We start from the raw sequence: 14,807 nt of genomic DNA on the forward strand, positions 1-14,807 counted from the left end.
ATAATCCTCCATTTGTCATTCGCCTTTAGCTTCTCCCACTAAAGGACCCACTGCTGCTCCCCTCAAACCAAGCAGTACGTATCATACTCTCTCATGGATTGTCCAATATGTCTGAGTCATTATATTTTGGAAATCTATATGATTATACATGTCGAATTTGGGAACATTCCCACCTGTATATATGAAGCTTATGAAGCTCAACGGCAAGAGTGAAAATTAAATGCCTTAAATCATACCTTCATTGTCAGTAGTCTTCTAAGTTTTAGTCAAGAAGAACAGTTATTTAAACTGATTTATTGGTATATAATGGTAAAATGTAATTATTTAGTTAGAGGTCATAGTTATGAAAGAACACTAGAATTAGCAGGTTCTTACATTCCATTGTTTTTATAGTTTTATTTCTTAATTTTACATAAGATTTATTGATTCTTTTCATCCAAATAATTTTTCATTCCATTTGTATTCATCATTTATTCTAAAGATTTTACGTGGAAGATGTCATTTAAAATTCAACAAAACTTTGACAAAAAATTAACGGATCAGTCAAGTTCAATCTTCAGAACATTTAAAGAGGCCATTGAACCAGTCGTAAGTGTCCATTCTCCAACAAAATAAATCCAAATAATTCTAAACTATTTATTTTCAATGACCCATAATATCAAATAATACATTTTTAGTTTTTTTTTTAATTGGTTAAAATTAAATGTTTTGTATTACTCTTCTTTGCTGTACTTCTAGAACAATATTTGCTATTTGTACAGTACATATTACTGTTGGCTAATTTGGCATTTAGTGCATTTGTGTATGCACTTGGTTTAACATGAACATTACTGTTTTATACCCAGCTCATTTCAAATTACAAACACATAAATGGATTTGTTCAAGTTGAAGTCCTTCAATTCAGGTACATTTTCTCTTTTAAACAAAGTAGTGTAGTAGTAGTGGGGTGTAGTAGTAGTAGTGGTAATAGTGTAGTAGTAGTGGTGGTGGTGCAGTAATGAAAATATTGTAGTAGCAATTAATTTTTTTGAATGCACTTTTGCAAACACATATTTCCTTTTAAATCCCAGAACACATTACTCAATATTTCTGTAATTAAGATTATGCTTCTGTGTTGTGGTTGTCAGGAGTGGCAGTGTGATTACAGACTTTGTAATGGCGACAAACAGTGTGAATTCCACTGAGATTGCAACACTGGACAGTAACATTGCAGCTGATCTTCAGGCCCTGGGTTACAATACTGATCCACGTTCTTTCAGTGGAGTTATTTATGGTAAGATAAAAATCACTGGCGCTAAATGGTTTCTCCCTGCAAAATGATATACAGGATTTATCTGATGTGCACTTGAAGAAATCACAGCCATGAGGACTAAGGTGAAGAATTATCTGCAAGCTTTAGTCACTCTTTTTCCATAGCTATTGGTGGTGATCTGGGCCAGTGCTGCCCAGTCTTGCTCGTGGAGATCTACCACCCTGCAGAGTTTAGGCACATTGCTAATTTAACACCTAATACAGATTATCAGGTCCTTCAGTAAAACCTCAGTACTGGAGCCATCGTAGCTTCAACATAGCTGGCTTTAGTACAGAGATGCTACTGAAACCCCCGATTATCTGTGTCAGCTGTGTGTCATTAGCACTGCGCCTAAGTTCTGCACGGTGGAAGATCTCCAGGAGCAGGAATTAGCAGCCTGGTTCTATTGTAGGTATTAGTTATACCTTAATGTCAAAAAATATTTCCAACAACGTAAATAAATCATGAATCTGATTCGTAATCTGGGATGATCTGCTTCATTCATTCACTGAAGTTACAATTGCTTTATATATTCAACTATAGGAATAATGTACTTTCACTATGTGCAAGATTAGGAATCTCCTCTCCCTCCCTTTGTATGAATTGTCTAAGATAACGCAGCATTTATTTGATTATTTTAATAATACAGTCAAAGTAAAAAGTATGTGAACCCCTTGGAATTTTGTGGTTTTCTGCATGAATTGGTTATAAAAAGTGTTGGGTACTGATAAACACAATGAGCTTAAGCCAATAACACACAAAAAGTTCTATTCTTTCGTGTCTTTATTATGCAAACATATCCAGCTTTCACAGTGGCAGTGTAAAAAGTAATAATAATAATAATAATAATAATAATAAATATGGAACTTAATTCAAGGCTAAATGAATTTGTTCTTGTGATGGTATATTAAATTTATGTATTTTTGTCTTTTTACATCTGACGTCTTTAAGCAAATGTGCCTTTTACAAAGAACTTTGATATTATATATCCTGGATACACCATTGAGTTGACGTGTGAGGTTCCAGAATCACTACAAACAGGAAATGGGTCGTGGTTTGTGAATGGTGTTCCTGTTTCAAATAATACAAAATACACAATCACCAATTCACCTCCCACACTAACTGTTAAGGACATGAGTATTGCTGACAATGGTAAGTAGAATATTCTTCTATTTATTTTCCCACTGCTTGTCCTGGTCAGGGCGCCATGAATATGCTGATTATGAAATGTTCAGAAATGGTGCGATGGTAATTATTGACTTTCTGACAGGAGGATGCAGTTATAACTGCAGCCTCGGAGTTAGTTTCCCAGAGTAGGTCTTAAAGCTATTGTAAATAGCAGTGTTACACTTTGCTTTTTATATTATGGCTATTATATTTAGTAATTATATTTGCTGTTTGTAAGGAAAGGTGTGTCTGGAAAAAGAATACTTTCATGCTAAATAATTATTGCTATACAGCAGTAAAAACAGAACAACATAATTTGTCATTATACTTTTTCCTGTCTGTCAACTTTTTTTATAGGGAGAAAAATGTCGATATATTTTAAAATTAATTAATGCTAATATTTTTCTCCCTAAAACCAAGGGTTGTACAACTTTACCTTGACAAATTATTTCTTGACATTCACCCATGAGGAAAACCTTTCAGTGACTGAAGACATTCCTCCCATAATCCAGCTAAACCAGTCATCCATTAATGCACAATGTGACAATGGAAATGTCCCACTGAGGTGCTGTGTTACGTACTACAACATCAATGCGATTATAACAGAATGGGTGGACAATTCCACTGGAAAAACTGTAAATAGTTCCATAGGTATTTTTTTTTATTTACTTGTATTTTGTATTGTGTCTAGTTTCACTACTCTGGTGTACTCTGTAAACACTGAATTCACATAGGTTTGAATATACCTTTTACCTGTTACATTACTGTAAGTTAAATAATGACAACGTAACAAAAACGTATATTGTCTTGAATATTGCAGCTGTGTAAATTTGGATTGATATTCGTTCATTTGTGATATTTTGTGTTTTTCAGAATCAAACGGCACAATGACTGAGAAATGCACCAGTGCTCGTGTTACTCCAGAATGTGGAGTAACAGTAACAAAAACATTCACATGCCGAGCAAAACTTGGGGGCACCGTTGCAGCTCAACAGGAAGTAAAAGTGACATTTTTCAGTGGAGGTGTGACGGTCTTATGTATTACAAGACAACCAGCCCTATTCAGAATTACAATTCCTTCCTTTTTCCGTTCATTAAAAACCAGCAAAGGAATATACTTTGTCACACATTATCTAATTGCAGTGGAAGCATGTGTTTGCTCTTCATAGCAGCTTAAAGCATTAATCCAACTTCACTTTTATTTATTCCAGCTCCTGATTGTAATGACACAACATATGGTGTCGGTACAAATGGAAGTGTGTCTATTCTTGGCTGTGCAGCTAATTTTATGGGCAACATGACTGCGGTTTGTGTAAAGCCAAATTGGACATTTCCGGAGGACAACTGTGTCTTCAGCCCAATAGTGACACTATTGCAGTATTCTCAGGTAGCACCGTTTGAATACTAATCGTCTGTCCACCCCCTTGTACTGCTCACTCAGTGTGGTTATATACTGATTATGTATAAATTGTGTCATTCTGAAGAATTACAATATGTTTCCACACATCATGCATAATGATAAAGTAATAAGGAGAACTCCAAAGTATTGTTACTTGATATGGATATTCATTTGAGAAAGGTTGTCCTATCTAAAATTCTTCTGTTCATTTTTTTTCTTACTTATTTCTCTGTTCACAGAAATTAGCTGAACTGGGTTCAGATCATGTGCCATTGTTTGTGCATGACCTTAACACAACCACTACCAGTTTTCAACTAGACATAGAACAGTCACCGGCTACAATTTCCACCATTGTGACCATACTGAACAACGTAGCAGATGTTTCAGGAAATACAAGCATAAGTATGATGGAAGTATGTTGAAATGCCTACATTTCTGACAGAATGAATTGGACTGATCTGGTTTGTAATTACTTAGAAGCAATTCAAGATAATTGCCACTTAACACGCTACTTGAAAATTGTGCTCTATGGTGTACAGTTTTTACGAAATTGTACTTCTTTAATACAAATTAGAGTTTTATTGATTAAATATACTGTTTATATTTCAGGCCAACAAAATAGAATTCTCAGGAAAACAGCAGTTGTTAAATGCTAAGAGCACAATATTAAAACACAATATAAATTACACTTAAAACAATGACTAGCTTTAGATTTGTTTCCAAATCTTCTTTAGAATCATGAATTTTGATTTCATATTATGTGTCATGCCCGGCTCGTCCGCTCCTCCTGTGTGCCACGCCCCCTGATTACCCACGTGTTTTCTCCCGATTGTACCCAGCTGTATCTAGTTTATTTGCTCAGTCCTGTGTATTTCAGTCCGTGTCTTACCCGAGTCCTTTGTCCGTCATTGATGTTGTCAATGTCTGTTTCCCGTCCTGCTCCGGTTTCCCCGAATAAACCCCCGTTTTCCCATATCCCGCTTGCCTGCCTGCTCCTTCCGCACGATCGCCGCCGCGCTCGCTTACCACGATCGTGACATGATGTAACAATGTTTACATTTCTCTTTACTCTTTGCAGGATATTTTGGAAACAGTATCGGTTTTAGTGTCAAATGACACGAGGAACTCATGGACTCAATTGAACGGCAATAACACAGATACAAGCTCTCTTCTCCTGGAGTCAGTAGAAAACTTTACAAAGAGTCTTTCAAGTGATTCTGTTAATATAACTAAACCAAACATTCAGTTAAACAAAACAACATTAACATTCCCTTTCAAGGAAAGCTTGAACTTGTCTCAGATATTAATCCCAAGTCAAGGTCTTCCCAACAACACAAGTATCACAACCGTCGTCTTTACGACTCTTGATTTTGTCTTACCTAACAGGACCAATGGAAAAATTACAAATAATTTTATCAATGGAATCGTCATGTTGGTTTATGTAAATCAAACCATTAAAAACGTTTCAATGACGTTTGATAAAAGAAACAAAACAAAGGGAAGCAACCAGTGTGTGTTTTGGAACTTCAAAGTTTTTAATGACATCGGGGGATGGGACTCAACTGGATGTCAACTGGATTCTGAAACGGATGACAATGTCACCTGTTCCTGTAACCATCTGACTTCCTTTTCGATATTAATGTCACCTTTCGTACCCAACTCCCCTTTTCTGGATTACATCACGTACATTGGAGTTGGCATATCAGTGGGGTGCCTGGTCTTATGCCTTATAATTGAAGCATCTGTGTGGAACATTGTCACTAAGAACAGTACGGCACACATGCGACACGTCGCTATAGTGAACATTGCTCTGTCTCTGCTGATTGCTGACATATGGTTCATCATTGGAGCGGCTGTGTCAGGCCAGAACACACCGAAGAATGCATGCAGTGCTGCAACCTTCTTCATTCACTTCTTTTATCTTGCCTTGTTCTTCTGGATGCTGATCTCGGCTCTCTTCCTCTTCTACCGTACCATGATGGTTTTCTCCCACATGTCAAAGCGCACTATGATGGCCATTTCCTTCACAGTGGGCTACGGGGCACCACTCATCATTGCCATAATCACCATTGCAGTCACTGCCCCCAAAAATGGCTACTTCGGGCAAGATGGCGTATGTTGGTTGAACTGGTACCAGACTAAAGCCCTCCTGGCATTTGTGATTCCAGCCTTGATCATTGTCTTTGTGAACCTGCTCATTCTAATTGTGATTCTGGTTAAATTACTGATGAGGGGAGTTGGTGAGAACCGTCAGTCTGAGGAGAAGAATGCTCTGGTGGTCATCGCAAGGTGTGTCGCTGTTTTGACTCCCATCTTTGGCATCACCTGGGGATTTGGCATAGGGACCATGGTGGAACCTACAAATCTTGGAATCCAGATTGTATTTACACTCTTCAATGCCTTTCAGGTATGTAGAAATATTTTATTTTTATATTTAATTTTTTTTTTAAAATAAATTATTAAATAAATTTAATTAAATTAAAATATTTTTATATTTTATATTTAATTCCTGTTCTTATTGTTTTATGACATTAAATTTTTATTTAAATGGTGTGAACTTTCCAAAAATCTGTAAAAATAAACAATACTGGAGTTCTAGAATTCTATTATGTTATTCGAATACCAGAACATACTTTTCAAATATTTTTCAGAATCATTCTTTCATATGCATCCTGTAAATACTAACAATTATTTTTAAAACTCCTTTTAAGGGCTGCTTCATTTTAGTGTTTGGGACGCTCATAGACAGCAGAGTAAGTGCTTATATTTCTGTACCTGTAATATTATTGGAAATTTTTATTTTATTATACATTGGCATGTATGACACACACATGATAGAGCCCTTTTCTTTATGGACAGATTCGATCAGCAATCGCTGGAAGATTTGCATTTTTGCCTTTGCTCTCAACCGGAACAAAGGTAATGGCATCATTGCTATTCACTTCATATAGCTAGAGGAGATATACTCAGAAAAAAATCAAGTGCTCTATTATGCTTTATTTAGAAATTGGATTACCGTAAGTAAATGTGACAAAAATTGCAATTTCAAGTATCAGAGAGAAGATAAATGATGTTTGCTATGTTCTGTCTAACAGAGCACAAATGCTGGTCCATCTTTGTCCTCTTTGGCTGACCGTATTAGACGAAGAGGAAAGAGTAAGTTAAATTGTTACATATTAATAATTTATTTATTAATGTTACTGAGATTAACTCCAAGAGCTGATTTGGATGCTTTGTATCTGTATGATAATGATATGGAAGATTTCCCTTCTTATATCCAGTTTATGTCAGAGTCTAATAAAAGAAAATCGCACAGTTTGAGTGGTTTCTAGAGGATGGCATATTCGTTATGTTAGTTGTCATAAGTAAATTTTAATCTCTGTGATTTGCAATGTGGAGTAAAACATCCAATGTTTATTTTTCAGACGTGTACAATGTTTCCAGCGCTACAGCAAGTCAGGGTTCTTACGAAGCATTCGTCAATAGTGATGAACCTATTCTTCAAAAATTTTAGTTAAAAAGACAAAAGTCATTAACATATAAGGATTTTTTGGATTTGCATCACCACAATTTACAAATTTAATTCCATATAGATTCTTGAGATGTTTTTCATATCTGACACCCTCCTATCACTGTATATTGACAGATTTATCACATTATATTAACATTCACATTATGACACTGTATTAAATCACTTTTCCTTTATTTTTGTTTTTTACTTGAAACAAGCATTAGCAACAATATAAACCTGTGAAATGTGAGAAGGTTTATGCAAGGAATGCTCACATAAATATATGTTGTATATACAGGGAACAATAGACCTAACAAATAAAAATATTTACCAATCATCTGGAATCCAATTATGTGTATGAATAAGAAGAAAGACCTGAAATCTGAAAGTGTTCAGAATATGATTAATTTCTAAAAATTCACACTTGCTCAATGCTCCAGTTAATTACTTGAGCTTGGTACTCTGCTATACTGACCGGTTGGTACAGAGTTCTGTCATGAGGCAGAAAGACTCAGAGACATTAGGTGCAGACAAGGGCCCCAGAAAGTGTAAAGTCCATTAGATAAGACGATGGAGCACTGTATCAAAATGTGAGCTTGCGATGAGGTGAAGGACTGTTTGGGCCGGTTATCCTCCTGGGCCCCCAGCAGGTAGGAGGTGGCCTGCAAATGCCCAGGCACACACATCTGGCTCCGCTCTGTCTCCTCTGTCGGCCTCTTCTCAGCCGAGGACTTAAGCCTGGCCAGGGAGCCTGTCCCCCCCCCCCCCCCCCGATGGTAGTAATAGTCATCTTGGCACTTCTTTAGGCTGGAGGTGAGGAAACCACAGGCACTGCCAGCCTGCATGGTGCTGATTGCTTTGTCCTGGTGCACAGCGGCCTGCCAACAGGGCTCTTTGCAGGGCTTTGCAGTATCCTGGCAGCACCATGCAGCTGACATGCCTGGGTTCAGACACACTGCCAAGGGCAGCTACAGCTGGTTCATTAAAAATCTGTTTCAAAAATGAAAAAAGTATGAGTGGCAATTCACCTACAATATTTACTGTTCAGCACATGAGCAGTGATGACAGCAGTAAGTAAATCATTGAGGGATGGTACAGAGGGAGAGGAGCGAAATGTGATTTACTGAACAAAGGACTCGATTATAACTACAGCATGAAAATCAGTGGCCCCACGTCCCCACGCCCTGCCTGTCCCTGTAGCATACTTACAGCATCTTGACAAAATATTTGCCCCCTTCCTCATTCACTCAATATTTTTTTGAATCATAAATTCTTAATTATTTCTGATCTTCAGATAAATTGTGGGTAATATAAAGGACAAAATGGTATCTCTCTTCGGTGTGAAAAAAATATTCAAACAAACAAAAGAACCAAATAAATTTAAATGTTAATCGTACAGAAAGTGCATGCAGGCGTACAACTGCAGGGGCCCATGAACAGATGGTTCTAAAGGGGTTTCAACCTTTAATGAACCAGGAAAAGAAACAAAATATTACTTGTTTTTTTCTTGAAAATTATCACACAGGAAGAGTCATAAACAAATGGAGGCAAAGGGCAAATGTGACTCGATTTCATGTTTCAGTAGCGCAATCTGCCTGTTGATGTGGTTGAAACAGTGACATCTGGTGGATTGCAGTTATTATAACATGCAGCCTGGATAAAGAGCACCAGCACCACCTACTGTAAGTGAGTTACAATACAATTGTTTGGGTTGATAAGACACCGATGCACCACTTTTGTCCAAGTCTGAAAATGGTAAAAAAATGAATTGCCCTAGATTTTGTATTTTCGTGTCCTCTATTTAAATAATTACACATTTAGGGATTGTTTCTTTCCATTTATTTCAGATCAAGCTGAGACAGGCAGTAGTGATATTCCACCTTCAGCTAGACAGAACGGTTTAGAGCCGGTCCCTCAGAGCCAGGCACCTGCAGGCTGTGAGCGAGAGCACATGCCCTCCCGCCCCTGTACTCACACTCCACAACCCCGGGTCCCGCAGCAGAGGTCCTAGAAAAACAAACCAAAATTAGTCGGCCTAATGGCAGAGGAATTGTTCACTATTAGCAATCAATGACACTTTAAAAGATCATTGAAAACCATTGCATAATAATGATTAGGTAAACCACTGCTATTTAGGATAATGAAGGAATTGTGCGTTCTTCTGGGTTACCAGGCTACCACCTTTAGCAGAGAGAGAACGGCATCGCAAATGACTCGAACATTTATGGAATGATAGTTTTTGCGATTTATGAATGCGTACAGTGATCATTCATGGATGCTGGCTTCAGATGCATATGGATACAGTCAATCTCACTAATTACGTTAGCAAACCCAGGGATCTCATAAAATTCTCTCTTAATCACAGTTTGCTGGGCATCATTGTGGGGAAATTGGATGTACTAATTTCAAATGGAACTTTATTGCCTCCAGTACTGCTGACATTGCTATACTGACTGTGGGCTGTGATATACCAGACATATTACTGATCTACAAGAGCCAGATCTGGCATTGCTGATTGCATGATTTCATCAGTAAAGATCAGGGGAGTAACCAGGTTCTGAAAAATAGTAAGGTGCTGGACCCGAGGTTGGGGGGGAGGGGGTCCTCATAAATCACACATTACATACAGGAGGCCTATTTGCAAAAAACACATTTTCATTGGTGTTGAAAGTCTGAAAAACGCAAATTCTAAAAAATACACCATGCATCATGTACGTGCCAAGAGTAAGAGCAATTTTAAACTTAAATGGGTAACTCTGGGTAACCTCGCCAGAGCAGAGAGTAAAAACATGCTCCACTAACCCTCCCTGCAGCGTGCCTACCTGAATAAATTTAGGTCTATGTCATAAGAACATTATAGAGTGGTAAAATATTATAGAGCAGTAAAATATTATGGGTACGAAGCATGTAATTTAAGGTTATTTGTAACATAGTGTATCGGCGGGCAGCGCGGCAGGTTGGACTGATGCCAGTAAATATTTCTCCGTAGTCACTTGTGTTGTAATGTAAAGGTGCAGTGTTGTTATGTCATGCATAGTGTTGAATGTTTATTGTTGCACATGTGTGTGCATGTGCCCCCTTTGCGTATTAGGAGTAAGCGGGGCGATGTACACGGTGGGCAATGCGAGTGCGTTGTTAGTATGAGTGGAACGGGTGCAATAAACGCCACCAAGTGGTTAAACCCGGAACTGTCTCCGTCTGATTTCTACCTACAACATGACTCGGCAACCCACTTTTACACTGGAGTCAGAAGTGGGACTGGAGTCGTCTTATGAAGATACCCAAAAAACTGGAGCTATTATTCTGGCGGTAGTGGTGGGGAGCACTAGAAGACCTGATGGAAACCCTCGGAACCGAACAGCGTGCCTTTCCGGGGAGACCTGATGGTTCCATCAGGGTCTGCCGGCTCTGCCCGCTCTGCCCTCAGGCAGGTCTGTAAGCCTGGGTCCCATGTTAGAAGATCTCTTTAGTGTAATGTCCCAGTTACGATGGGCTTATTCGGCTAATCTGAATTGTGCTTTGGTACTAATACAATCACAAAATGTTTTAGGAAGATTTTTTTGGTGCAGTTTTGTTGATTTTCTGAAACTTTATGAAACAGTCACTTCCTATATATCGCCAACAATGTTCAGTTAACTCGTCATCTCTAGATCTCCAGACATTTTAATTATCATAAGAAATGCACAAACATCCCTGCTGCCTTTTCTTAAATTCTATCTGCATTCCTTGTCCTTTCAAGTCAAAATAAATTGATTTTTAAGATAATACCTTATCACATTTACATACATCACAGCATGTAAGTGTCTTTTTACAGTCATAGGAAACAATTATTAATTATGGGAATATGAACTTGTGATGGACAGCTAACAATTCAGGACTTAGGTCAGTTGGCACTTTTAAATTGCATTTTTTTTTTGCAACATAAGGAACAAAACATCTATTACAAACAGATAAAATGGTCAAATGTACCTTTACATTTATTTAGCAGATGCCATTGTCTAAAGTGTCATACAAGTCAGACAAAGCCACACATCTGTCTAGGCTGAGCTTCCGATGCGTGTCCAGTTACAGGTGCAAGAGCAATGCAGTGCATTTCAAACACTGACCTGGCAATCATCCATCCATCCATCCATTTTCCAAACCGCTTATCCTATTGGGTCGCGGGGGGTCCGGAGCCTATCCCGGAAGCAATGGGCACGAGGCAGGGAACAACCCAGGATGGGGGGCCAGCCCATCACAGGGCACACTCACACACCAGGCACTCACACATGCACACCTATGGGCAATTTAGCGACTCCAATTAGCCTCAGCATGTTTTTGGACTGTGGGGGGAAACCGGAGTACCCGGAGGAAACCCCACGACGACATGGGGAGAACATACAAACTCCACACACATGTGACCCAGGCGGAGACTCGAACCCGGGTCCCAGAGGTGTGAGGCAACAGTGCTAACCACTGCACCACCAGACCTGGCAATCAGTGGAATATTTTTTTTCTGAATTCAGTATTGTATTTCCATTTGTAAGTAGTTACTGTAAACCATTATAATGAGGATTTCAATATTAAATTCAATTCAAATCTAATTCACTCATGAAAATGGAACAACTGAAACCGGTTTGGGTGGCGACTTGTCTTACAATAGTATTTCTCAATGCTGTTCCTGGAACCCCCCAGGGCTTATATGGTCCTAAACAGGTTAATGATGAATGTGGGAGATTAAAAGCAGTGTGGGTTGGAATGAAAACATTCTGGCTGGGGGGGGTACCAGGCACAGTATTGAAAACTACAGCCTGACAATAATATAGATTGGGTTTTATTCAGTTTTTATATATACAGCTCTGGGGGGAAAAAGCACAGCAAAATTTTCACTTTCACTCATTTCTCAGTTTATGGTCATGTGTCTATGTAAAATATTTTGTTTTTCCAAATTCCAGCCTGTCTCTTCCCTGTTTCTCATTAATGAAGGTCTTGCTTCTAGGAGCCTGTTATGAACACTTCATTCCACTTAATGTTTCCCCATTCTTTTTGAAGGTCATCTTTACAAAATCACTTCAGCCGTCTACCTGATTGGTTTTGTCAGGAATCTGGGTGGGTTTGGAGCGGAGACGAGGTATAGTGCAGGTTGGAGCAGAAATGGACGACCCACTGGCGGCTCATAGGACAAATGGGGATTTATTATGCAAAACAGAAAACGCTAAGAACACTCCAAAAAACCAAAAGGACCACAAGGGGTCAAAAATACTAAAGGGGATAAACAAAGACTAAATTTACAAAGGGGGTCAAGTAACGAGGCACGAGGCACGAGGCACGAGGCACGAGGCACGAGGCACGAGGCACGAGGCACGAGGCAAAAATCATTGCAAACAATGCGGGTGAGGTGCAGTACAAGGATAATGAACCACTACAGACTATACCTCAGGCAGGAACTTAAATACAAAAACTAAACAGGGTAATGACAAGCAGGAGTGAAACAGACGATTAACCAATAGGGGAAGGTGCAGGACAACGAGCAATCGGGAACACACACACAAGGGCAGGCACAAGAACGGGCAACAGGTGGAACTAATTAACTCAGGGAACTGAACAGGAAAACTAAGAACTAACCAAGGAAACAGGGAAACAGGAACTAAGACTGGGGAATAACAGACAGGTAGAAACACAGGCACAAAGAATTTAACCAAAACCAAATACAAATCAGAACACACAGGAACTACGAAAACTCATGAAATGAAACACTAGGGAACAAAATCTACAAAAATAGAGGAAGTGGGATTCGATCATAAGACGGAGGGGATCACATGCATGTTGAATGCATCAAGCCATGCAGCTGACAAGGAGCAAGAGAAGACACAAAGACTGACAAGACGAGGGACGGGATGACCAGCAACACCTGCTGGCCAAAACGGGGAATGAACACGGAGTGGAACCGGAGCTGACGCTGACAGGTTTTTGGTTATAGCCAGTGTCTCCAGTGATTCACTTGTTCCTGTTTACTGAACTCTTAGATATTTTGTGTGGAAGCATCCTGCCATATTCTGTAGCCTGCTGCCAGCAGCAACAACCAGGATTTAAATATGCAGATTTAATAATAAGGCAGATGTTAGCCCTGAATGTATGAATATCTACCTTTATTAGTGTTATACCTTATCACTATGTTGAACGACAAATATCAACCCTCTAATTAGTCAATGTGCAACAGGCTGAAGCTGTCAAGGTTTACTAATGAAGGAAGTGATTCGCCTGAGTTCATGGCTGGGCATTTTTAACAAACCAAGTGGTGATGGTCGCGCTACCATTATGGACCAAGTAGTAAAAGTAATGACTGATAAACTTATCAACCAGGGGTGTGGATTAAGGGAAAAAACAATGATTGTGAATGGTTGAAGGAATGATGGTGCTCAAGTGACGAGATATTGTTAAATGATAAGAAGTTATATAAAAATTGGCGTAAAACAGCCTGCAGGGTGTCCAGTCTTGGTTGTAACCTCATTGTTGCAATAAAGACTGAATTTGGATCTACACAAATGGCTTCCGACTTCTGATTTGATGTGGAAGGAAAAACCACAACAGCCGCTATTATTTTATCATATGCCAATAATAAAACAAAGGGTGTTTGAATAAAAGAAGTGATTAAAACAGTAGACTAGTGTGTAATTTCAATGCCAAAATTTGTTTAAAAATTTTATTTCTAAAATATATAAAAACATGAAGCGGCATAGCTATTATGGTTACAGTCTAAAGAGTTTGAGTAATGAAAATGAAAGACTAAAATAGATATTGACGGAGTTATTGAATAATTATAAATAATACACGCACACTAATGTACTAAAAATGTGTAGCCATTACAATGTGGGAAGTATTTCAAACTTGATTTCATTGTCAGATTGAGTTTCTTTGATTTGTCCTCTTACTTAACATATGAATCTTCTAAATACATTTATGTAGGACCTGGAGTGAAGAGTCTGGGTCTTTTCTAGGTGGACTGCATGACAATTTAAGTAAGTAAATAGGACATCATACCTTTTCACAGTGTTCCTTCCTCCATTACTCAACACCGAAATCCAACAACTAGCGAAGCTCTCTCAACACAGCTCTGACACGCAAGGGCACATGAAGTTTCACTTCAAATGGCACCTCAGTTGTATCGGTTATGTGATTCTCCTTGAAACAATATGTGCTTCACCAAAGGCTGTCATCTGTACTCTACACATGCTTCAGAGTGTTGATACTGAATGGACAATCACTAGTTGAGACCTGCATGAAAGTAAAACAGTCTTAATATTTAATAGATTTTTTTTAAGAATCTGAATAACTTAATTAAATAAACAGAGGGGAAACATTGTAGAAATTAGCAGAACCCGAAAGTAATTTTTGTAGTCGTATCTATTCTCTTGAAAATCGAATTCAGCAGGTGAGCTGGAAATATGCAGCATTTGTAC

General features: G+C 38.6%; 1 protein-coding gene across 2 annotated transcripts in view; it reads left to right on the forward strand.

The window, feature by feature from the left end:
* LOC125727713 (adhesion G protein-coupled receptor F5-like) overlaps nucleotides 1-8,002 on the forward strand; it is an 81,766-nt gene extending 73,764 nt beyond the window's left edge. The window contains exons 13-26 of one of the 2 annotated variants that reach the window (XM_049004619.1): nucleotides 30-74; nucleotides 482-588; nucleotides 846-904; nucleotides 1,128-1,273; nucleotides 2,243-2,443; nucleotides 2,879-3,109; nucleotides 3,332-3,481; nucleotides 3,670-3,845; nucleotides 4,097-4,270; nucleotides 4,936-6,264; nucleotides 6,569-6,610; nucleotides 6,717-6,776; nucleotides 6,953-7,013; nucleotides 7,283-8,002. In XM_049004619.1, coding sequence (XP_048860576.1) covers nucleotides 30-74; nucleotides 482-588; nucleotides 846-904; nucleotides 1,128-1,273; nucleotides 2,243-2,443; nucleotides 2,879-3,109; nucleotides 3,332-3,481; nucleotides 3,670-3,845; nucleotides 4,097-4,270; nucleotides 4,936-6,264; nucleotides 6,569-6,610; nucleotides 6,717-6,776; nucleotides 6,953-7,013; nucleotides 7,283-7,371 — 2,870 coding nt within the window. In that variant the 3' untranslated portion in view covers nucleotides 7,372-8,002. The remainder of the gene's footprint in view (nucleotides 1-29; nucleotides 75-481; nucleotides 589-845; nucleotides 905-1,127; nucleotides 1,274-2,242; nucleotides 2,444-2,878; nucleotides 3,110-3,331; nucleotides 3,482-3,669; nucleotides 3,846-4,096; nucleotides 4,271-4,935; nucleotides 6,265-6,568; nucleotides 6,611-6,716; nucleotides 6,777-6,952; nucleotides 7,014-7,282) is intronic. The other variant, XM_049004618.1, reaches the window with a different exon arrangement.
* Nucleotides 8,003-14,807: the final 6,805 nt, after the last annotated feature.

Source organism: Brienomyrus brachyistius, unplaced genomic scaffold (genome assembly GCF_023856365.1).
Source record: "Brienomyrus brachyistius isolate T26 unplaced genomic scaffold, BBRACH_0.4 scaffold113, whole genome shotgun sequence".
Lineage (NCBI taxonomy): Eukaryota > Metazoa > Chordata > Actinopteri > Osteoglossiformes > Mormyridae > Brienomyrus > Brienomyrus brachyistius.